General features: G+C 44.9%; 1 protein-coding gene across 2 annotated transcripts in view; it reads left to right on the top strand.

The window, feature by feature from the left end:
* The window catches only part of LOC122642206 (casein kinase 1-like protein 10), a 37678-nt gene extending 21288 nt beyond the window's left edge, over window positions 1–16390 (top strand). For both annotated transcript variants that reach the window (XM_043835636.1, XM_043835639.1), the window contains exon 15: window positions 15992–16390. In XM_043835636.1, the coding sequence (XP_043691571.1) occupies window positions 15992–16101 (110 nt within the window). In that variant the 3' untranslated portion in view covers window positions 16102–16390. The remainder of the gene's footprint in view (window positions 1–15991) is intronic.
* The last annotated feature ends 9124 nt before the right edge of the window (window positions 16391–25514 follow it).

Raw genomic sequence — 25514 nt, 5'->3', positions numbered from 1 at the left:
AAAGTGTTCACTATTACTGACTGTACAACTGTTTCAAAAAAACCCTATTTCTTTGGCTTGAAGATGTAAACGAGGCTGTTTGAGATTTGGAATTTTGCATCCCTGGCAGATTTTATGTGACTATAACCGTAACTCTCATATTCTTTTAGTGGAAATGGCACCGCCTCCGTCTGATGGAGCCCAGCCATGGAGGCAAGTCCTCGTACTTTCCATGCTTTGTATAACTTTGCATTCATTGTTATATGGATCTCTCCTCCTTCTTGAAGTACCTTCTTGGCACTCAACAAAAAACCCTCGAACAAGTAACTTGTTCATCCTGTTTACATCAAATAATTTGATAATAAATATTAAGAAACATTAATATTAATAAAAAATTTAAAGATATGAAAATCTCGAAATTTAGATGTTGGTACTCGTTAATTCCATTCCACAAATGGGAAATTGAAGAAAATCCTCGTGAATTTTTTGTCTTTTAAATGGTTGTGGATGTGCAGTTTCCTACCATCTATTCCATGTAAGACGGTGATTCCCCAATCCAGCAACTACTAAACGTTCTCCCTTGCACCTCGATATTTTTGGAACACAACATCTGGTAAAAAAATTTTCAGTTTTAATTTAAAATAATTACATCAATTTACATAAAAATTTCCGGACAAGTGCACAAGAGAAGGAGAAGTTAAAAACTTGTCCTGTAGGGAGTAAAGTGCCACTTGTTTTAATGTGGATGACGTTGAAACATATGATTGCACATGTGGGATGTAATAGCTGTGTAGGAACCCCTGAACAAACAAAGTGGGTTGATATATATCTTGTAGTTACAAAAGAGAACTGTGATCTAAATTCAGTTCAAGCTTTGTGTGGTTCAAAATTCAGTTTTAATGTGAAAAAAAAAACTAAAAAGTAAAAAGAAAGAAGATTTAAGCTCAACATGGCATTGAAGTAAAAAAACAGGTCAAGAGTGGGATTGGTGGTTTAAGAGAGAAAAAAGAACCGTGATCTAAATTCAGTTCTTTTCTTTCTTTATTTTCACATTTCTTCTTCTTCTTATGGGTCTTCTTATAGGTCCCCTCATTCGGGATTTTTATCCTCTCAAGTCCTATGCATTGCCCAGTGCACCTACGTGGCACATCGGGCGGTGCACCACACAAGATTACCCATCATCATCTTATAGAGTTATAGCCCAACTTCTAAGTTAGTTGATTATTTCAGGTAGTTTAGTCTTTTTGATTTTTAGTGTATTAAAGTATAGAGGGTATTTGCGTCTTCAAACTTTTAATTTGGGCAATTTGGTCCTAAAAAAATGGTTGGATGAGTATTAACATTTAAAACTAATGGCAGTTAGTTTGATGGACTAATTTACTTGCTTTCAATAGATGAAGGGGTGTACATGGAAACAAGCCATAGTCGAGGGGGTTTCCCAAAAATAAAAAATCCCATTGTTCAGAGATTTTTCTTTTTGTGAAGTATAGTTATTTAATATACTTCTACAAGTGTGATGCGAGCAAGGTTTGTAATCTCAGATCGGATTGGCCAATTGTCCGGACAAGGGTAAAAAGTTGAAAAAGTTACACCTCATTCCCCCTATCCTATCCCCCACCAATTTCCTGTAACTTTTCACCGGAGATTTTGTTTTTATTTCCCTTTCCTGTGTGTACGGTGTAGTTCTCAAATTTCGTTTTAAGTAGTTTATGTGAAGTGTAGGTATATTTTGGGTCTGTAGATTTTGTTTTCTTCTTGGTCCTTTTGTCAGATCTAGGCGGAGTTGTCGCTAGAAAGCATGATTTTCTTCTGAAGATCTAATTTTTGTTGTATAAAAGCTTGTTGAATCAAGGGTTGGGAGGATCCAGTTCTTTTCAAAATCTGATTTTTGTTGTATATAAGCTTGCTGAAGGCTTGGGAGGTACCAAGCTCTAGCTATTGAACCTTAGTCTTCTTCTCTTTTTCTTGTTTATCTATTAGGGTTTTAGGTTTACAAAGCACACCTATGTCGCCGAATCCCTTGAAGAAGATGCAGAGAAGGGGAAGAGAATGAGAAACGATAGGTTTTGAAGAATGAAGTCGGGTCGGGTTTAGGAGTTCAAACGACAGAGTGTGAGATAGATGGATTAAAATATCCATCCTATTGATGACCGTTGGATATATTAAAGGGAAAATTTCATCCCCCTCCCCTCTAAGTTTGCCTAATATCAATCCAGTACCTCAGTTTTGAAAAATATCTTCCCCCTCCCCTTACTTTATAAAGTTACTATCAACCGTACCCTAAGTATGTAATGTTGTTTAAAAAAACAAGTATAAAGACAAAATTACCCTTTTTAATATCTATTGAAAGCATATATCTTTCTCTCTTGCTTATGAAAAGACTACATTACTCTTTTATGTAGAGTTAAAAGGATTCAGATCCTCTACTGCCGTGGTTTGTCCTCCCATCGTCCTTCCCTGGACTGTGGAGATGACACTTGTAAAATTTACAATCCAACGGCCTTTATTAGAAGTTTGAAAAGTTTTAGTTGGAATCGATTGAATGCATTGCAAACAAGCCAGTCCGGTTGGGTTTATCAAACCGATTTGGATTTTGATCGATTTACACAAAAACAAAAGAAACTCCAACTTTTTTTTTTCTTTCTGAAACTCCATTGTTTTCATCTTCCCAACGAACCTGGAGCGATAACTCTTTTCTTCCATCGCTCAACCCTTTGAACCCACCATGACAGGTTTACCAAACCGACTTGGATTCAGATCGGTTTATAGAAAAACAAAAGAAACTTCAATTTTTTCTTTTCTTTCTGAAACTCCATCGTTTTCATCTTCCCAGCGAACTTTGGAGCGAGAAGTCTCTTCTTCCACCTCTCAACCCTTTTGAACCCACCGTGATCATCCAAAGCTCTTTTCTTAGTGCTCTGGCCAACCTTGAAGGCGGGAACAAAAACCCAAATCTAGATCTAGGAAAGATTTGAACGGCTTGGAAGCTCCAAACTGTGATTACAAGCGTTAGAATCCAAGTCCCCTGATCCTGGACCTGCTCTCCTTGTACCAAAACAAAGTCAAAATCGAAGACCCATGATCCACCTCTCAGTGATCTATCCTCAATGACATGGTACCCATGTATGAATAGATGAATTAAGTTATCTCCAATCTCCAAGCCTTTAAACAAAAGAAATAAATATGAATTAAGTTATTATCCCGAGGTCTATATACCGACCCGAGCTTTTGGTGTGTGGGCCGGAGCCGACCTGATCGTCCACATGTATTGTGGGAATTGGTCCAGGTCAACTATGACCTATCAAGTGCTTTGCTGGTTTTATTCTCTCTTCTCTTAACTTGTTAAGAGATATCTTTCTCCTCCCCACCCCACGATTATACTCTCTTAGTACTTATACTCTCTTAGTACTTCTTTCTTTTCTCATCTCTCTCTCATTGTCCCTCCCAATAGTTCTCTCATTATATCTCTTTCTCTTCCCCCCATGGTAGGAAGTTTTCTCCCTTTCTCTTCTCTCTCTGCTATTGGTTTGTTTAGCTTCAAATTCTATTTTAAGGGTTCTTTATTTTCAATACCATCATCCATTAATATCATCTCTCTCCTATTTTCCCTCTCTTTCTTTATTTTCAATACCATCACCCATCGATATCATCTTTCTCCTATTTTCCCTCTCTTTCTTTATTTTCACTACCATCACCCATTGATATCATCTCTCTCCTATTTTCCCTCTCATTATTTATTTTCACTACCATCACCCATTTATATCATCTCTCTCCTATTTTCCTTCTCTATCTTTTATTTTCACTACACCCATCAATATTTTACTTCTGGTTAGTTATTTCTTGGAGTAAATATGGAATTTTACATATTAAAATCTGTTGTTATTGATGAGGCATAAAACACCCCACCTATAGGAGGCTACCACGTGGCCGACCCGACCTCAGTCCGAGAATCGAGTTGGGCCGAGCATGAAATTGGGCCGACCCCATATCCGATAAGTCACCTGACAAAGCCTGGTTCGAGCGAGCTAGCCGGTGGCTGAGGCCGAGATTATACGGGTCAGCCATAGACTCCTAGCCGAGCTCATGGCCGAGACCAACCTCACCTCCTCTCGGGCCGACCTCCATTGCCGACCTCGCGGGCCGACGTCGTAGGCCGAGCCCTCCTCCATGGAGGCTCTCATAGCACTCCACCGGGGATCTCCGGACCACGTCAGCACATCCCGAGAATCACGGGATAAGGACCGAGCCACGATCCCAGCGCAACACGGAATCGCACTCTACATGGACTCTTACCTTAATAAGAGTCCGACCAAAAAATAACTCTCCACTCCGCTCTGCGAGAGAACCTTCCGAAAGAAGGACTCCTACCATACTAGGACTCTCCCAACCGTCTCATCTCCTCCTTACTCTATAAATACCCAGGTATGGAGCACTATTCCACATCTTGCTTTTTACTACGCAGTTACGCTGTCGCGTTGAAGATCTGACTTGAGCATCGCAGAGTCCTAGGCTGGAGCCACACCGGCCCTCTTGCGCTCATTGCTTGGTTTTTGCAGGTTCATCCACGGGCGAACCAAGCACCGGAGGTTTTCACACGCAACAGATTTGGCGCCGTCTGTGGGAACGACATCAGCAAGCATTGTCGTTTCTACCAATTCCCAGAGCAATAATAATGGTGCACACGAGGTCAGGGCAGCATGGCTCTACTTCTCGTACGGATGAGCCGCAACCCGTTGTGCAAACGAGGCGATCACCGCCTCCCGAAGCCTCTCGACAGGGGATAAACAGAAGACCCCCTAGGGCCGGTGGTGCGCAGCCCATCACGGGCACCATTCCCCCTCCAGAGAGCGGGAATGGGGGAGGTGCGCTAACCACGGCCGCGGCTAGCCGGGTACAGGCCGAGCCAAGTTTGGACGGGAATGGCCTACCGGCACCGCCACCCTTGCCGGAGAGTTTGGACCCAGAAGCTCCGGCAAACAATCGACAGGTTATGGATTTACAGCTGCAGATGCTCCACACCAATGAGATGCTGCGCGCCTTCATGAACCAGATGGCCCGAGGCGGGCTGATGGGCCAGCCGTTGGCCGCGAACCCTCCAGCTCCGGTACGCGCTGAAAGAAACTTGCAGCAAAATGGTGGCCGGCGTAGGGACGAGCCGAGTCGGGCCGCGTCCTCGCACCCGTCTCGTCAGAAGACTCCACCACCGCACACCAGTAGAGGCGCTCGGCGGGGTGAGCAAGAACATCGCCAAAGCCCGCGAACAGGGCAGGAAATCGAACCGGCCGGCTCGGTAGCGAGTAGGTCGGTATTTTCTGGACGGATCGGAGAGGACGAACAGTCGAGGAGATTCCGAGAACAAAGGAAAGACCCGGTTGAAAGACGCGCGCCGAGACAAGGGGAAAGATCGCGTCATACTCCCCGGCGTCAAAGCTCACCCCCACGAGAAGAACAACAGGGGAGCCCCCGAGGGTCCAACTTCCAAGAAGAGAAAAGAACAAGGAAGGATGGTGAGGGCCGAGCTGACCAGAATGGCCGAGTACAACGGGACGACCCACCCTATGGATCCCGGGCCGAGGAGCCGATTGGCCGAGCACCTGAGACTGAGCTGGAGAAGCGGCTACGTGACTTGGCCGAGCAAGTGGAGGGGTTGAAGAAACAGGCGACCCCGGACGCCTACTCTTTGGTCGGCCGTCACCCTTATCCTCCCGAGATCATGAGCGCGCCGCTACCCAACGGTTTCAAACCTCCCCCGTTTGACCGATACGACGGGACGACCGACCCGACAGATCACATCAACTACTTTAATGCGATGATGACCATGTACGGGGGAACCGAGATCGTTTCTTGCCGAGCCTTCCCTGCATCCCTCAAGGGCGCGGCGACCTCATGGTTCTCCTGGTTGCCGCCGAATTCCATAAAAAGCTTCGCTCAACTCTGCCGAGCCTTTGTCACGCGCTTCCAGAGTAGTATGAAACATAAGAAGACCACGGTCAACCTCCTTAGCGTGAAGCAAAGGCCCGACGAGTCGATCCGAGCATTCGTCTCCGCTTCAACAAGGAATCCTTAGATATCAAGGATTTGGATGAGGCCACAGCGCATACGGCTATGAGCAACGGATTGGCCGATATGGACCTTATCAAGGACTTGGCCCGGAAGCCGACAAGAAACCTGGCCGAGCTCTTGGAGAGGTGCAACGAGTTCGCAAATATGGCCGAGGTCCTCCAAGCCGGAAGGGCAACGAAGGTCGTGCTCGACAAGAAAAGGTCGACAAGACGCACCAGAAGAGAAGACAAAAGGCCAAGGACGGATCGCCGAGCGCCATGTGCGGATCGACGAGCTCAGCCCCGACTACACGCCATTGAATGCGTCTCGTAAGGAGATCCTGATGCAAATACAAGATGGGGGGTACATCCGTCGACCCCGACCGATGCAAGCGGGATCATCTCGGAATCCCAACAAATATTTCCAATTCCACAAGGACACCGGTCACGACACCGAAGATTGTTATCACTGAAAAGAGAAATCGAAGAGTCGATAAAAAGCGGGCCACTTGAAGCGATATGTCAAAGGAGGCCGAGAAGATCGTGGAGGTCGGCGGCCCGATGACCGAGATCAAAGAAGAGCCGAGCCTAGGGCCAAAAACAGGCGAGTTGAAAGAGACGATGACAAGGTCCGAGCCAAGAAGAAGGAAGACAGATCCGGGCCGAGCAATGACAAGGGAGCCCCCATATACACTATCCTCGGAGGGCCCGGGCAAGAGAGTACTCGAAAGGCTAAGGCAAACGCTCGCTTCGTCGGAGTAGCCGAGATGCCCGTCAAGAAACTCAAGCCAGGCGGTGACGATCTCCTTCACCGGCCGACCTCGAAGGTATAAGTTTACCTCATGACGATGCTTTAGTGGTGCGGTAGAAATTGCGACAGGCCCGTACACCGTGTATTGGTCGATACCGGCGCATCCGTGGACCTTATGTCACTAGAAGCGTATCGACAATTTGGCTTCGGCGACGAAGCGCTCAAGCCCGAAGGCACCTCGCTTCACGGATTCTCGGGAGCGGCCGCGACCATCAAGGGCTCGATCGATCTACTAGTCACAATTGGGCAAGCTCCATGCCAGGCGACGATCCAAGTCAAATTCATGGTGGTTCGGTCGGTAGTGGCTTTCAACGCCATACTCGGCCGTCCTTCATTGACCGCCCTCCAAGCCATCATCTCCCCGACTCACTTGAAGATGAAGTTCCCCACCGAGAACGGTGTCGGCGAGGTCCGAGGCGACCAGAAGAAGGCACGAGAGTGCTACGCTACTTTCGTCAAGCAAAACAAGGGTAATGTTCGAGGAATGGCCATGTGCGTGGAGCATCTCCCCGAAGATCAGCGGGATGAGCTTATCGAGAGAGGAGGACGACCCGTGGAAGACCTGACCCCATTTCATCTCAGCGAAGATGACCCAGCCAAGGTGGTCCAGCTCGGATCACTACTAAATGAAGATCAAAGGAGGCGGCTTGGAGTTTTCTTAAAAGCGAACGCCGATGTCTTCGCCTGGTCGGCCGCTGACATGTTGGGCATACCCAGACATATAGCTGAGCATCGACTCCATGTGGATCCGGGTCGAAAACCAATCCGGCAGAAGAGAAGGAACTACGCACTTGATCGACAAACTGCAATCAAAGAAGAAGTGGAGAAGCTTCGCCGATCAGGATTCATCCGAGAAGAGAAATTCTCGACCTAGTTGGCTAACGTCGTCATGGTCCCTAAGCCGAACGGGAAGTGGAGAATGTGTGTCGACTACACCGACCTCAACAAGGCCTGCCCAAAAGATGAGTACCCACTACCTCGGATCGACCTCTTGATCGATGCCACGGCAGGTCACGAGATGCTGAGCTTCATGGACGCGTACTCCGGCTACAACCAAATCATGATGCATGAGGAGGACGAGTCGTACACAGCCTTCCGAACTGACCAAGAGAATTTCTGCTACAAGGTCATGCCGTTCGGATTGAAGAACGCCGGAGCGACATACCAGCGCCTTGTGAACTATATATTCCGCGAGCAGATCGGAAAGAACATGGAAGTCTAGGTGGACGACATGTTGGTGAAAAGTTTGAAGGCCGAGCACCACTTGGCCGACCTGGAAGAAGCCTTCGGCGTATTGAGGAAGAACCAGATGAAGCTGAATCCCGCCAAGTGTGCATTCGGCGTAACCTCGGGAAAGTTCCTTGGCTTCATGGTCTCTATCAGAGGCATCGAAGCCAATCCGGCAAAAATCAGAGCCATCCAAGAGATGAGTCCTCCAAGGACGATCCGAGAAGTACAGAGGCTAAACGGACGTGTGGCGGCGTTGGCGCTATTCATGTCGAGATCGGGCGACAAGTGCCTACCGTTCTTTAAGGCCCTAAAGAATATCCGGAACCCAAAAGACTTTATCTGGTCGTCCGAATGCCAGGAAGCTTTTGAAGAGCTGAAGAAATATTTGGAGAACCCGCCTCTTCTCAGCCGACCTGAACCAAGAGAGGAGCTTCAAGTCTACTTAGCCGCCACTCCCGTAGCGGTCAGTGCGGTGTTGATCAGGGAAGAGAGTCGAACTCAAAGGCCGATATACTATATCAGCCACGTTCTTGTTGATGCCGAGACAAGGTACTCCGGGTTCGAGAAAGTGGCATTCGCTCTAGTCACGGCTGCAAGGAAACTAAGGTCGTACTTCCAAGCTCATCCGATCGCGGTACTGACCGACCAGCCCCTCAAGAAGATACTACACAAACCCGATGTTTCGGGGCGGCTAATTTCCTGGGCGGTTGAGCTAAGCGAATACGATATAAGCTATCAACCGAGGACGGCGATAAAAGGACAAGCCCTTGCCGACTTCATCGCCGAATGCACGGGGCCCGAACATGAGGTTGGAGAAGAAAATACAGTCGAGGAGGTCGTGGCTACGGCCGACCCTATTTGGACCATGAATGTCGAAGGCTCAAGCAACTCCGGAGGAAGCGGGGCCGGCCTAATACTTGTAAGCCCCGAAGGATTTCTGGTCCAATATGCCCTAAGGTTCAAGTTTCCCGCCTCGAACAACGAGGCTGAGTATGAGGCCCTTCTAGCTGGACTTCGAGTCAGCAAAGCTATGGGCATAAAGCGGTTGAAGGTGCGAGGAGACTCCCAACTCGTGGTCAACCAGGTCAACGGAGACTACGAGGCAAAAGACGAAAGGATGATAGCATATCTGGGCCGAGCCCGAGATCTTATCGCCGAGCTCGAGCACTTTGAGATGACTCGAATACCGAGAAAAGAGAATGCCGCCGCGGACTCCTTATCTAGGTTGGCAGAGGCCGACCTCCAATACCTGAGCCGGTCAGTATACATAGAAATATTGGAGAAGCCATCCTTACAAGAAGAAAGCATAAAGCACATAGAAGAGGATGGGCCGACCTGGTTGGACCCCATTGTCAACTACTTGGAGAATGACCTGCTCCCGGGGAACCGAGACGAAGCAAGGAAGGTCAAGATCCGAGCTTCAAAGTACTCAATGATCGACGGAGTACTCTACAAAAGGGCGATCTCGGCCCCTCTTCTCCGATGTCTGGGACCGAAGGGGGCCGAGTATGCATTAGCCGAGGTGCATGAGGGAATATGCGGGAGTCACATGGGCGGCCGAGCTCTGGCATACAAGATACTTCGGCAAGGATTCTATTGGCCAAGAATGCAAGAAGAGGCCATGAAATACGTGAAGACGTGTGAGAAGTGCCAACTGTTCGCTCCAATCCCAAGCCGACCAGCAACAAAATTAACCTCAATGCTGAGCCCAATCCCATTCGCTATGTGGGGAATGGACATTCTCGGAGATTTCACCCCGGCATCGGGAAACAGAAAATACGTAGTGGTGGCGATCGATTACTTCACCAAGTGGGTCGAGGCCGAGCCCCTGGCCACCATCATCGAGAATAACATGGAAAAATTTTCCGAGATAAGGTCATCTACCGGTTCGGGCTACACGAAAGTTCTCATCATCGATAATGGCGCGCAATTCAACAACCCGGCCTTCCGAGAATTCTGCGAGCACTTCCACATTGACTTCAGACCCATCTCGGTAGCTCATCCACAAGCAAATGGACAAGTAGAAGTGTCCAACTGAACATTACTTGCCGGCATTAAGAGGAGGTTGGATGAGGCCAAGGGGAGATGGGTGGAAGAACTCCCAAGCGTCCTATGGGCATATCGGACTACTCGTAAGAACTCCAACCGGGAGAGTCCATTTCGCCTCGCTTATGGGACCAAGCCCTCGCGCGGTTGAAGTTATGGCTTCATCGTGCGAGTGCTCAACTTCGATGAGAAGACCTATGAAGATGGGCGAGAGCCAATCTTGACTTCCTCGATGAAGTCCGAGAAAATGCCCTACTTCGGAATGCGGCGTACCAACAGAAGACGGCAAGCTACTATGATTCAAGAGTCAAAGAGCGGCATTTTCGTCAAGGGGACCTTGTTCTCAGAAAACTCAGCGCATCCCAGCCGAGGCAACAAGGAAAATTAGCACCAAATTGGGAAGGCCCGTACATAGTCTCCAAGCAAATTCGCCCTAGCACATATCGCTTGCAGACTCCGGGGGCCAAGAAGGTACCGAGACCCTGGAACTCGGAAAATTTGAAAAAGTTTTTTCAATAATTGAGCATGCTTGTATTTGGCTTCAGTTCCGACATTCTTGATTCAATAAAGTCTTTTCTCCACCACTTAACGTATTGGCAAGCTCCCAAGTCGAAGTCGTAAGACCGGTCCTCATAGACCAGGCCGACATTAAAGACCGACCCTCATTGGTCGGCAGCCAAGTCGTAAGACCGGTCCTCATAGACCAGGCCGACATCAAAGACCGACCCTCATAGGTCGGCAGCCAAGTCGTAAGACCGGTCCTCATAGACCAGGCCGACATCAAAGACCGACCCTCATAGGTCGGCAGCCAAGTCGTAAGACCGGTCCTCATAGACCAGGCCGACATCAAAGACCGACCCTCATAGGTCGGCAGCCAAGTCGTAAGACCGGCCCTCATAGGTCGGCAGCCGAGTCGCAAGACCTGCCTCATAGACATGGCCGACCTCTCAAAGGCCGACATCCCTATTGGGTCGAGCCTAACGAAGTACAAAATTAAGCTAAGGCATTGGGCTCGGCCAGGAAGGATATTCGGCCACGCGTCCGCGTATATGATAGCCTCTCCAATCGGATCGAAGGGAAAGGCGAATTAAACAACCGAGGCGAGGATCACATTGACCTCGAGCGTTGCATGGCCGAAAACACCGACAACGTGAGACATGGATAAAAAAGAGACGAGTTCTTAAGCTCGGCTAGAAAACGACTCGGCAGCTTGGCCACAAACAAAATAGAATACGCAAGGAAAAGAATGCTGAGGGCGCCGAGTTCGAATACTTAGACAAATTCTGGCAAAAATAAGTTATTTTATTCATTGAAAGCCGACTGATCGGCACAGTTACAAAAGGGGCAGCTCGGCCACACACACACACAAAAATATATATATATATATATATATATATATATATATATATATATATATATATATATATATATATATATATATATATTACATCTCCGTCTCCTCGGCGTGGGACTTGGAGGCGACCTCGGAAGCTTCCACGTGCACCGGGCTCGACAGCAATAGTCTTGGGGTCCAGGCTCCCGAGGGAGGACGGTCGGCCAAAGCAGTGCCTCAAGGGGCGAGCTTGGGTGACCTCGGCTCCCTCCTCATCTCCCATCTCCCCTGCGAAGGTAGTCGCATCATCATCAAAACGGAGAGATTGAGATCAGTGACGCCGCCTTGATCTCGGCCAAAAGTTCACTCGGCCGGCCTCAAATCCTTCGGGCGTAGGGCGGCTTCCCGATCTCATGGCGATGTCGGCGTACTCCTCGATTGAAGATAGTCGCCGATCGCCGCTCCGAGCCGTGGCCAGATCTTCCTTGGCCTTCTCCTTCACCTCGGCGAGCCGGGCTGCAGAGCCCGGACCTTCTCTCTCTGCCTAGCCACCTCGGCTTGAGAGCTCTCCACTTGGCCTCGCGCGGTGAGCTTCTCTTGGGTCTCCGACGCCTCAACGGCATCCTGGGCGTCTGATAAGCCTTCTTGCACCGGGCGTCCAAGGAATAGTTCTCGATCGGGAGCCGCTCGAAGCGGAGCATGGTCTCCACAGCTTTGGCGAACCCCTACAAAAAAGCATGAGAACAAAAAATCAGGATAAACTACACACATCAGATCATATGCAGGAGCCGACAAGGAAACTTACCATATTGAAGTCTTGAAATAGGGTGGAGAGGAGCTCAGGTCGGACGGCGCCTCGAGCTTCTCCTTGTCGATCGAGCCGACTCCGCATCCAGCCATTCCTTGGCGTGAGCGGCCGACGTCAAGGCCGAGTCCCCAGGGAAGAGGCGCCAGGTCGGCCTCACAGGGACGTTGTTGGCCAAAGCCCTCCCCAGGAGGTATCGGGAGATGTTGGTGGGAGAAGCCACGGGCGGAAGGCCGCCACTCGTCAGGTTTACTGAGAGCTTTTGGCGCTTGATGTCTCTCGGCGGGCTCCTCTCGCCTTTTCGGCCTTTTCCCTTCCGCGGAGATCCGGCTTGACCCGTGTTCTTCTCGGCCTCCAGACCGACCACCGCGTCTGATGGTCCAGACATCACGCCCTTGCCCTTGGAGGCCTTGGAGGACTCGCCCCGGGGTTTCTTCTCTGCATTTTTCTTCTTCCTATCCGCGATGGTCTCGGCCCTTAGCCGAGCTGTGTCCATTGGAGGAATGTGGCCGACCACTGCAGGAGAAATCGAAAACACAAAAAACGAATCAGAACAAGTAAAGAAAGCTAAGTAAAGAGGTCAGCTCGGACAATAGAGACAGGCTCGACAAGGGCTCCTACCCGGGGTCATATGCCAACTCTGAAGAAACCCCTCGTCCTGAAGCTGGAGGACATCGAAGGGCGGACGCTGGGGGATCAGTTCGAGCGAGGTCATCTCGTTCTCGGTTAGGGGTAGTACCCTATTGACATAGTTCAGGTTCATCTCCTTCCACTCGGTTCGGAGAGGGCTGTTGGTAATGGAAGCGAAGAAAAAATGAGGCTTCCAATACTTGTTGAAGGTCGGCGTGCCGACCAGAAATTTGTGGCCGCCTAGAGCCGCACTCTTCCCGGATCGGCGACAGAAGTAGTACCAGCCCTTCTCGGGAGACTTCTTCAAGAAGAAGAGCCGAGAAAAAAGCGCCATGCTCACACCTCGGCCCATCTCGCAGAACAAAGAATAGAAGCCATACACGGCCGGCCAAGAGTTCGGCACCAGCTGACCAGGAGACAGGTGGAAGTGGTCCAAGATCTGGTCCACCAGGCTGAGAACGGGGAGTCGAAACGCGTACTTGAAGGGCGTCTCGTGCAGCCACCTCACCGGGCCTGATGAAGCGGGCCATCTCCCGGGATTAGGAACTCGAGCCGAATGTCCTCGGGGATGGCGTAGGTCGTCCTCGGATAGTCGAGGTCGGCCTCCGTGATCGTGCTCGAACAGGCCGACATCGCCTTCCTCGGGCTCAGGGGCGTCGGTAGACGAGCTGACCGAGCCAACCCCCACCTCGGACGAATCTCCCGCACTTGACTCTTCATCGGATGAGGACGACCCGGAGTTCTCGGCCCGGCCTGCGGCTGTGGATTGGGCCGCGTGGTCAGACTCCATGGGTAACGGGGGCTCAGCCACCTCGGCCTGATGAAGCTCCACTACATCGGGCTCGTCTGAGGTCGAACCTAACAGGTCTATGGTAGGAGAGCGAGTGGGGAGTTCTCGGCTCGGACTCGCGCCCTCTGCCGCCCTGGCGAGCAGTTCGCCCATAGGACTACTACCAACTGACATACTGGGCGGAGAAGACTTACTGGTTGAAGAAGAGCTGAGCGGGAACGAAACGACAGCCGAGTCGATCACGAACGAAGCTTCGGCCGAGTCAATCACGAGCAAGCAAGCAACGAGATCTACCGAGTTGACGGATCCAAACTTGCCGAGAAGTCAAAGCAAGCAAGCGACGAGATCTACCGAGTTGACGGATCCAAACTTGCCGAGAAGTCAATAACTTAAAGCAGTGAAGAATGAATAGTTAGGAGTCGCCTATTTATAATCCTTGGGTCCTACTGACCCAACGGTCGACCAGAGCTCTACATGATCCAATGGCCCAGATCAAAGGACGTTTCGAATTCCCGAGCCCGCCATAATGACTGCTGACATGGCACTGACACCCAACCGTCAGATCGTGCAACGTCAAATCCGGAGCAATAAATAATCTCGGCTCAACCGCAAGAATCTTGCAGACAAGCGACCAGAAAACTTCACTCATCAACGCCGAGCCGACACCTGATGAGTGGGGGGGCCTGTGATGAGGCATAAAACACCCCACATATAGGAGGCTGCCACGTGGCCGACCCGACCTCAGTCCGAGAACCGAGTTGGGCCGAGCATGAAATTGGGCCGACCCCATATCCGATAAGTCACCTGACAAAGCCTGGTTCGAGCGAGCTAGCCGGTGGCTGAGGCCGAGATTATACGGGTCAGCCATAGACTCCTAGCCGAGCTCATGGCCGAGACCAACCTCACCTCCTCTCGGGCCGACCTCCATTGCCGACCTCGCGGGCCGACCTCGTAGGCCGAGCCCTCCTCCATGGAGGCTCTCATAGCACTCCACCGGGGATCTCCGGACCACGTCAGCACATCCCGAGAATCACGGGATAAGGACCGAGCCACGATCCCAGCGCAACACGGAATCGCACTCTACATGGACTCTTACCTTAATAAGAGTCCGACCCCAAAAATAACTCTCCACTCCGCTCTGCGCGAGAGAACCTTCTGAAAGAAGGACTCCTACCATACTAGGACTCTCCCAACCGTCTCATCTCCTCCTTACTCTATAAATACCCAGGTATGGAGCACTATTCCACATCTTGCTTTTTACTACGCAGTTACGCTGTCGCGTTGAAGATCTGACTTGAGCATCGGAGAGTCCTAGGCCGGAGCCACATCGGCCCTCTTGCGCTCATTGCTTGGTTTTTGCAGGTTCATCCACGGGCGAACCAAGCACCGGAGATTTTCACACGCAACAGTTATTCCTCATTAATTTTGAACCATTAGATCTAGATTCAGGTTTGGCCATATTAAAATCATTAGGTCAAAATATGATAATCTGAAATAGAATCTGGCCCATATATAGCCTCCTTCAGATTAAAATCTTCTCCGCCATTCCCATAGTGAGCCCATCACTTGCAGATCCATCATTTAATATGCATTATGTTTTCTTTCTACCTTCTGGAGGTTAGGGTTGCAAGTACTAGTCTTTGAAACCCATTAAAGTCTTTGAAGTTTTCTTTTCTTATCATTCAACATTAATCTACTATATTGAATTCTCCATGTTACGAACATATACCTTTGGAAACCTCTATACTATAATTATGAACTCTTAATATATATAGTTACAATTCAACCTAGAGGGACATCTCAGGCGAGCGTCCACTTTGCTTGATATATAGTAGATATTATTCATACTAGTTTTAGTAGGGATATATGTATTATTGTCTATTTATTCAACATTATCATGTTGTCTTTGTTCGAATGTGATGCATATTTTCTGTAGCAGGGGAGGGGCCAAATATGAAACTCTTTTTGTCTGTACGTACTTTTCAACTGTTGGCATTTAGTGTTTCTTTAAAATACATGAATTTGCTTAGGCTCTTTGATGACTGATATATTTGTTTTATTTGTTTCATCTAGTGGGACAAGAGATTCGAAACAGATTCTCAGGCGCAGTTGAAGCATTTGCTAGAAGAAACAATTCAGGTTCAGTTCTACACGGTGATCACTCCAAGCACAAGAATTCTGAGGATGTATCCTCCAAGGATGTTGTAAGGAGCTAGTCTCCGCCATGAAACCATCATTTATCAATGTATAATGTGAAAATAATTCAGTCTTGCAATCTTGCTTTCCTTAAAATTTGTTCAGACTACTTTTGATCCCTCGCACGTGCTGCTGCTGCTGCAAGAGGTGCTCGTGATGACACTTTTCGGAGCTTTGAGCTCCTCTCAATTGGGACAGAGAAGAGGAAGTAAAGGAGATCCATATGGTAAGAAGAGATGACCGACCGTCTGTCAAGGGGAAATCCCCTTACTGTTTCTCTTTGAGTTCTGAGCATTTATTATCTTTCCTTTGTACATGCAAATATGGGTTCTTGGGTTTTCTTCACAGCTGAAGCTCGATGAGTTCCTCTTTCAAAACATTTTCAGTTACCTTTAGTCAGAGGCTCACGCCATTATATTGTTGTAGACTCATCCATGAAAGAGAAAATTCTCACTCTAGGGAATTGTCAATGTATCTGAGACTTGGGTAGTTGTAATAAATACAGTTGCCATTCATGTTTAGATAACTTTTTTTTTTGGGGATAAGAAATGCACTTATTTATTGAAGCGTGTAAAATGCATGGTGTTTGAGTTACAAGCATCAGATAACCAAGGAGTGGAGTGTGGCCAGGCTGTCTCACACGCACAGGATAGGGTAATCTGAGCCAGGGAGTCAGCTAGGCTGTTTCCAAAAATTAACCCTACCTCCCTTTTGGAAATTAATTAGCACCATTAGTAAATTACTGTGAAGTGGTGAGGAGGAAGGAGTAAATTTTATTGAAACCCGAAAATACCATTTTTATGTAGTTAAATACCTATTTTACCCTTGTACACTTTAACTCTAATAATCTTCTTCTTCTCCCTCTCCAACCGAAAAACCCTTCCCACACAAAGAACCACCAACCTACAACCTTACATCTGTTGCTATGATACACACTCTGGCAACAACTGAAGAAGAAAGGCTTCACCCGGTGACCATCGTAATCACTCCGGCGAACACTGACGACGGCCCAGGAACCGTGAATCCTTGAGAAGGTAAGTGATGAACCTTCTTTGCCACTTGCCATTTTCTCTTCTAATCCTTGAGAATGTAAGTGATGAACCATGAGTTGCAGTGGCCATTCCCTTCTCTCTCTGGTCTGTCGACCTTCCCACTCCATCTTTCTGCAAGGTTGACCTTCATCGTTCCGTCTCTCTACTCCTCTGTTGCCATTGGCTCAAAAAAGAACCCCATCGATGGTTATCTCAATACCGTCGATTCCATTCTCTTTGCAATTTTCATTGCCAAAATAACTCCATCATAATCGGCCACCTACCTGCTACCATGATAATATGATAGAATTAAGAAAAAAACAAAAGAATGAATGATTGATTTTGGGGAACCTACTATTCTGGAGAGGCTGCTCTTCTTGAGAAATGGAAGAGAGGAAACAGATCTATTTTATGGGTTATGTATGTTTTATATTTATCTTAAATTTGAGCTCTATTTGTTACTTTTGATAGGGATATGGATGATGGTATATTCAGGTTTAGATACCAATCATAACATTGTTATGAACATGTCTATTGTAATGAGAGACAGATTGTTTTTACGGGTTAAGTAGAATCTAATTTATAACGGGTGCATACTGTCCTGATGTTAGATGAGAAACATATCATTTTTATAGGTTAAGTAGAATCTGATTTAGAATAGGGGAGGGTAGTCCAACTGTAAAAATTAAAGCAACTACATACTATCCAAATATGATTTCTATATTGGAACTTGAAAGATCATCATAAGATCACAATTCCTTCGATCTGCCAAGCTATGGTGTTTCCTGAACCAGGCCTTACTGAAGTCTTCTTCATTACATACAAAGTACACGTACCCCCCTATAATGCACCCAATATTCCTCGCACCCCCCTAAGCGGCTCAATATTCCACGTACCACCCTTGCTTTACACCCCAAATGCCAGATAGGTCCAATCCGTTAAATACCACAGTTAGATGCCAAAATTTTGACCATTTTACCCTTTGCTCTATTTTCTTAAATCTAGAAAGACTTAATTACCCTCACTTATTTGTTATCCTAAACTAATTGAAAATGACCATTTTACCCTTTGTTTTATTTTTATAAATGAAAAGACCTAATTGCCCTCACTTATGTATTACCCTAACTTAATTGGAAAAGACTATTTTACCCCTAAATATTTGTTCCTAAAAACCAACCCTAACCTATTTGCTAAAATTAGAAAAGACCAAAATGCCCTCATCTTCCCCAACCTCACCCAAAGAGGATTTCAGATGAGAGGCCGAAACCCCTTTCCCTTTTCGATGAAGAAAACCCTTTTCAGGTTGGAAGTCTTTCGAAGATCTCAAAGCACACTCGTCTTCCCAAATCATCATCTTTTTTTACATACCCCCACCACCACCATCACCACCGCCGCCACCCACCATTAACACCATCACCACCGTGAAGCCCCACCTCCAGCACCACCACCACCCACCACCATAGAGAGAGAGAGAGAGAGAGAGAATATGGAAATGATCTCGGCCTCTTCAATACCACCTACGTCGGCAAACAATCCAACCATGTCATCGCAATCGAGATGGATTGCCTCCAAAATGCAGAGTTCAACGACTAATACGATAATAACAATTTAGAACATTCACTGAATCAAGTGTAAGCGGTGGGGACTGAGGAGCTAGGGATTCCTGGTCTTTGCTTTGGGTCGGACTCATCTCTTTCTCTCTCTTTTGAGTCTTGCCTTGCCTTGCCTTGCTACTTTGCAGAATCCCTAAAACTTTTTGTGGGTTTTCTCGTCTCTGAGCTTCTTTTATTATTATCTTTTCTAATTCGACACACCTCCCTCTTAGTCTGCCACTGTAATCATAACTTCTCATTTGTCCTTTGGAAAAAAAATACTCTCTCTACATTGTGACTGGAATTCACTCAGGTCTCTGTTCCCTCTTTATTTACATAAATAGAACAATTGAAAGGTTCATGAATGGGTAGAAAAGATATGGGTAGAAATCGATCTGATTGTCTGATTTTTCCATGTTTGATTGCATGGTGGCCTTGATGATGGGTTCGATAGATGGTGGAGCCATGTTTCTTATTTGTGTTGCAGAGCTACTCAGACAAGCAATCAAAGAGTAGATAGCAATCCCTGAGAAATACCCATCATCATCATGATCATCCCTTCACGAGATTTTACTTTTCCCACATATCTTGCGATTCTTGCCACATATCAAATGATGCCTTTCTGAGTCGTTCTTCATCTCTTGGGTTCAGAGCTATAGCAAAGAAAGGGCAAAGTGGTAGAAGTTATCAGTCAAACTCAGAAATTAGAGTATTGGGTTTTTGTTTCATATTCTGAGTTCCATAGAGAAACGCTTCAAGGAACTTGAATCCACAAGCCGGTGATTAATTGGCTGTGGAAAAATCCCCTCATCCGATTCCTGAGTCTAATGGCAAACAGACTCTTTCGGGAACTACGCCGGTGAAGAAGGAAGAGGATTCCTAAATAATTCCTCGACCTAAGTTGAAATCCCTATACATCAAGATGGAATCAATGTTAAATTAACCTTATCCCTCATTTTGAGATGAAAATTTCCTGTTATATTTTTTTAGTGAAAGATTTATGATTATTCAGAGATTTACAAAATCTCTGTACATCATTAGATTACATGAGAGATATATCATCATCGAAACCCTACCAAAAATTGTGTTGCAACAATCGGACACACCGAATGTGAGTTTCAATCTGAACAATATTAGTGAATTTTCCCTAATAAATTTATTGGTGGTTTCTTAAAATGGTGAAACTAGTTTCAATTCAAATAAACTATGGAGCCGTTTATTATTATTTTTTTGGTGCTAGATTATTTAATGTGATTGTGATTATGATTTGTGAAAGTTTCTTAGTATTCATTGTTGACTTTGATCACTAAATGTCAATTAGCCTACAACTACCCAATTTAGATGCAATTGGTATGCATATTGGAAGAAAAGGAAAACAAGGGAAGGGCGCATAACAAAAATAAATAAAAATACAAATTGGTGGAGAACTCAGCCACAAATGAGTATGTTTCCGTTTATCTTCTTTGATTCTATTATTTTTTTATTGAAGGAAGGTAAATTATGCAAATTCAACTCGACAGTTTGTTGGTCTCACTCTAGGTAATTAATAAAGTGATAGATAAGTGTACCAAATTGAAGTCAAAGCACCATCTATTTGGGGGACAAGAATTTTTCGGCGATGAGGACTCCATACAAACATAGACAAATAAGCAACCTTTTTTTTTTAATTAAACAAATTAGCAACTTTATATGCTGTCCTTTGACTCTCGTCAATCAATAAAGTTTACCCTAAAGTATCCCATAGGACCTAAACATTCCAACGGCCCTTTCTCTCTAAATTTACATGTCACATATATTTAGGAAAGGAAATGTTTTACAGTAGTTTAGGGCATCGGTTACTCTGTCTCAAAACCCTACCACGGTGCCACCTGTCTTTTCCTTATCTTACAATATCTTATTGTTTTGTATAGGGATTAAGGCCAAGAGTCAAAAGTCAAAACAGTCAACCAAACGGACGACTGAGATCTATCCATGAGGATGCCCCAACATACATATTTTAATTCCATTACTGCTCCTCTATCCCATTAGTACCTTGTTCTACCATCCATTTCATATCAAGAAAGCATTAATTAACCGACAAGATAACCATGTTTTATTAATTATTTTAATAGTTGCGTTCCTATGTAGTCAACCATCGTGGGGTGGTGGTGGTGGTGGTGGGTATGTAAAAGAAGATGATTTGGGAAAGATGAGGGCATTTTGGGGCTTTTAGGAACAAATATTTAGGGGTAAAATAGTCTTTTCAAATTAGGTTAGGGTAATACATAAATGAGGGCAATTAGATCTTTTTATTTATAAAAATAAAATAAGGGGTAAAATGGTCATTTTAATTAGTTTAGGGCAACAAATAAGTGAAGGTAATTAAGTCTTTTCAGATTTAAGAAAATGGAGCAAAGGGTAGAATAGTCAAAATTTTGGCATCTAACGGTGGCATCTCTGAAATTTTAAGAGTATTGGGACTGAAAGAAAAAGTGGATTTTTTGAGACTAATGGCCTGTCCACTGGCTCTACAATATAAGTCCAAACAATCTTTAAGGTTTTTACCAAAAAAAAAAAAACAATCTTTAAGGTGATTAACTTCTTCCAACTTCATTTCTGAGAAGAATAAACAATCGTCAGCAAAAAGTAAATGTGTTATCGATTCCGATCGATTGCGAACTTTCACTCCTCTAAGTAGTCCTACCCTTTCAGATTGGCCAATGATACTACTCAGAGGTTGAGAGCATAAAATAAAAAGAGCAAGGGACAATGGATCACCCTGTCGAATCCCTTTGGTTGGGATTACCTTACCACGAGGAGTGCCATTCATCACTAAATTGTAAGACACTGATCTCAATGAGGACATAACCATAGTCATCCATTTACTAGAGAAACCGAACCAAAGGATGAGCTTTTCAATGAATTCCCATTCCAACCTATCATAGGCTTTCATCATGTCCAACTTCAATGCTAGGAACTTTTGTTTCCCCTTTTTCTTACGGTTGATGTGGTGGAACAGTTCATGAGCCATGAACACATTATCAGAGATGGATCTTTTAGGTATGAAGGCTGATTGAGCGGGTGTAATGATCATATCCAAAACCTCACGTAATCTTGTAGCTAGAATTTTTGTGATCACCTTGACTACAACTGCACATAATGAGATAGGCCTGTAATGATCGGCATACTCAGGATTAGCATTTTTTGGAATCAAACATAGAAAGGTTTCCTTACTGGCATTTGGTAAAAAAACCAGAATTAAAGAAATCACAAACAAAGGTAAATAAATCCTGATGAGTAAGGTCCCAATATTTTTGAAAAAATGCTGGAGGGAGTCCATAAGGGCCGGGGGCCTTTGGAGGAGCCATAGAGAAAAGCGCCGATTATACCTCTTCTAGGGAGGGGATAGAGCTCAACCTTGTATTCATTTCATCTGTGATTTGGCGATGAATGGTAGCTAAGGCCTGATGGAGGGAATCCTGATCAATCCCTTCTGACTGATATATTTGTTGATAATAAGCTAGCATCTCATCCTAGACTTGAGATTCAGATCGAGTCCACGATCCATCAGGTTTCTTTAAATGGAGGATTTTGTTTCTGCTTCTCCTTGTGATGGTAGTCATCTGAAAAAAAGTGTGTTGCGGTCCCCTTTAATAGCCATGAGATCCTGGACTTTTGCCTCCACATTTCTTCCTCTTTCTCCAATTCCTCATCTAGTAATTTAGAAACCTCCTCTTTACGCTTGTGTGTAACATCAGAAGTTGGTCCTGCTTGGATGGTTGAAAGCTCTTGTTGCAAAGCTGAAATCTTTGTTTGAACATGGCCAAAAACTTCTTTATTCCAACGACGAAACATAGGCTTGCAATTATGCATTTTTTGATACAACATAGGGGAAGCATCATTCTGAATCGAGACCAGGCTTTGATTGCAGTTGGATTGCAGTTTGATTACCCTTCCTTTTCACCTAGTAACCTCCTAATCTATTTAACCTACCATTCTTCTTCTATTTTTGTCATTAAAATAGTAAACAATGAAAGCACCCACCTGCTTCTCTCTCCCATTTTTCACTCCGTTCAAATTTTTTTTTGTTTTTTCTTCAATTCGAACAGATCAATCTAATCCTCACCGTGATCCAGTTCTTCTCCTTAGTCTCCATTTTAGGTGCGTTACCTTTTCGGAAATCGATCCAGCTTTCATGGATTCTCAACTGAAATCGCCAAGAAGGCAGAGACAATCCGATGATTAATTGATCTTGTGCATTTCTATCCCATGTCTTCTGCTTCTTCGAATATGAAGAGGGAGAAGAAAAGTGACGACTCGAGAATCGCACTGTAGGTTAATAAAAAATAAAAAACACAAAGGTAAATTGAAAAAACAGAGGAAGAGAGAGAAGAATTGAGGTGCTTTGAAGAGAGTCGATCTGTTCCATGGTTTTAGTGCATGGTATCCGAACGGGTATCGGTAATCGATAAATTGATATGATACCGATACGGTATCGGCCTGGATCGACTGTCAAAGACAAAATTACCCTTGAATCTCCTTAAAATTTGATTTTTCTGACCATTTTACACCTTGTCTGTACCGTGCTATCGATATCAGCACAGTATCAGTGACTAGCAAAATCGGTATGTATCACCCGATAGGGGTGATACGACATAGATACTTAGAACCATGATCTGTTCAAAGAAGAACGATGAGGATGAAATGTTGAATAAAAAATTAATTAAATAGAATTGAAGAAAAAACAAAAAAATAAAAACGAATGGAGTAGAAAAGGGGAAAGAGAAGAAGCGGGGGAGTCCTTTCATTTTTTAGTACTTTAATGACAAATAGTAAAAAATAGAAGAAGAATGGGTTAAAGAGATTGGCACGTTACTAGGTGAAAAGGAGGGGCAATCTGGGTATTTAAAAACATGAGGGTAGAAGGAGATGTAAATGTTTAAAAGTAGGGTAGTTTCAGAAAAGAAATTTAAGATAGGGTAGTTTTAGTAAATATAGGCTTAAGTGTAGGGTAGTGATAGTAATTGCCCCAAACAAGTATCAATCTCCATGCAGTGGCATATATAACCTCTACTGGGAATTTCAAGTTCAGTTGGGCTTCTTTGATCATCCAAAGTTAAAAGGATCATCCTCTTCCAATTCTATATCATTAATAGGTTGAAGAGTATTATTGTGGGAAACAGGAATGTTAGATGGAGCAGAAGAAGATGTTATGGGTTGGTGGCAGTGAGATGTTGGAAGGTTGTCTACGAGAATGAGAGGTGTCGGTATAGGAAGTGGAAGGGGAGGTTGGAGAGGGTGATCATGTGGGCTTGGACTGGGAATGTGATTATCCATCAAATGTAGGAGAGACGAGGAAGGAGCCAAAAGAGAAGATAAAACAGGTTGCAGATCAAGGAAGAATTCAGGGAGCAGCAGAAATAGGAAAACTAACAAGATCACGTTCCAAGGTGGAGCACTAGACACGCACAAAGGCGGAAATCACTGACGTAGAGAAAGAGACCTGAGAAGGAGACCTGAGAAGGTCCAGAATCTCATCTCTACGACTCGATTCAACAGACAATTAAGATAATATGCAAAAATCTCCAATACCCTGCTGAGATGAAACAAACATTGCACAGCAGCAACGAGATCAACGATCGCACTTGCAATCCCAAATTTCTCAACTCTCTCAAAACTCCATTTCAATTCAAGTAACCAAGCCTGGCATAACAAGTTCGTTCCTTTTAAAATCAGCCAAATAAAACACAACTGATGGCAGAGCAGGTTATGTTGTCATCGAATTACACTGTAAGCAAATAAAATTCAGAGAGCAGGGCGAAGAACACGCACAAAAGCGGAAGAAGCTTTTTTTTTAAATTTTATGTAACTATCAAAATGGGTCAAGGCTTTACAAATTTAATTTGCTAACTAGTTTAAAACTAAAAGAACATCTCTGTAAAGTGTTCACTATTACTGTACAACTGTTTCAAAAAACCCTATTTCTTTGGCTTGAAGATGTAAACGTGACTGTTTTTTATTTGGAATTTTGCATCCTTGGCAGATTTTATGTGACTATAACCGTAACTCTCATATTCTTCTAGTGAAAATGGCACCGCCCCCGTTTAATGGAGCCCAGCCATGGAGGCAAGTTTTCGTACTTGCCATGCATTTTTACAACTTTTCATTCATCGTGATGTTGATCTCTCCTCCTCCTTGCAGTACCTTCTTGGCACTCCAAAAAAAATATAGAACAAGTGACTTGTTGATCCTATTTACATCAAATATTTTGATAATAAATATTATGAAACATTAATATTAATAAAAAAATTAAATATATAAAAATTCACTCTAGGAATACAGATGCTGGTACTCGTTGTTCCCATTTCACAAATGGAAAATTAAAGATGATTTTCGTGAATTTCTCATCTTTTAAATGGTTGCTGATGTGCAGTTTCCTGCCATCAATACCATGTAAGATAGTCATTCCCCAGAACAGCAACTGTTGAACGTTATTTGTTGCACCACTATATTTTTTTAACACAATACCTGGTAAAAAAAATTCAGTTTTAATTTAAAATAATTACATCAATTTACATAAAAATTGAAGGGAAAGAAAAATAAAACAATTTTACCTTCTTCATCGAAATGGCAGTGATATTAGGTCTGTCCTCATTGTTGCTTTCCTTCATCAATTTCCGGACAAGTGCACAAGAGAAGAAGTCCAATCAGTAAAAACTTGTCCTGTAGGGAGTGGAGTGCCACATGTTGTAATGTAGGTGACGTTAAAACATGTGATCGCATCTAGGGGATGTAATATTTTGTAGTTACAAAAGAGAACTGTGATCTAAATTCAGTTCGAGCTTTGTGTAGTTCAAAATTCAGTTTTAATTTGCAACAAAACTATGAAGTAAAAAGAAAGAAGATTTAAGCTCAACATGGCATTGAAGTAAAAAAAACAGGTCAAGAGTCGGATTGGTGGTTTAAGAGAGAAAAAAGAACTGTGATCTAAATTCAGTTCTTTTCTTTCTTTATTTTCACATTTCTTCTTCTTCTTATGGGTCTTCTTCTT

This window comes from Telopea speciosissima, chromosome 10 (genome assembly GCF_018873765.1).
Source record: "Telopea speciosissima isolate NSW1024214 ecotype Mountain lineage chromosome 10, Tspe_v1, whole genome shotgun sequence".
Lineage (NCBI taxonomy): Eukaryota > Viridiplantae > Streptophyta > Magnoliopsida > Proteales > Proteaceae > Telopea > Telopea speciosissima.
The sequence above is the reverse complement of the archived record's forward strand: the minus strand, read 5'-3'. Positions and strand labels throughout refer to the sequence as shown.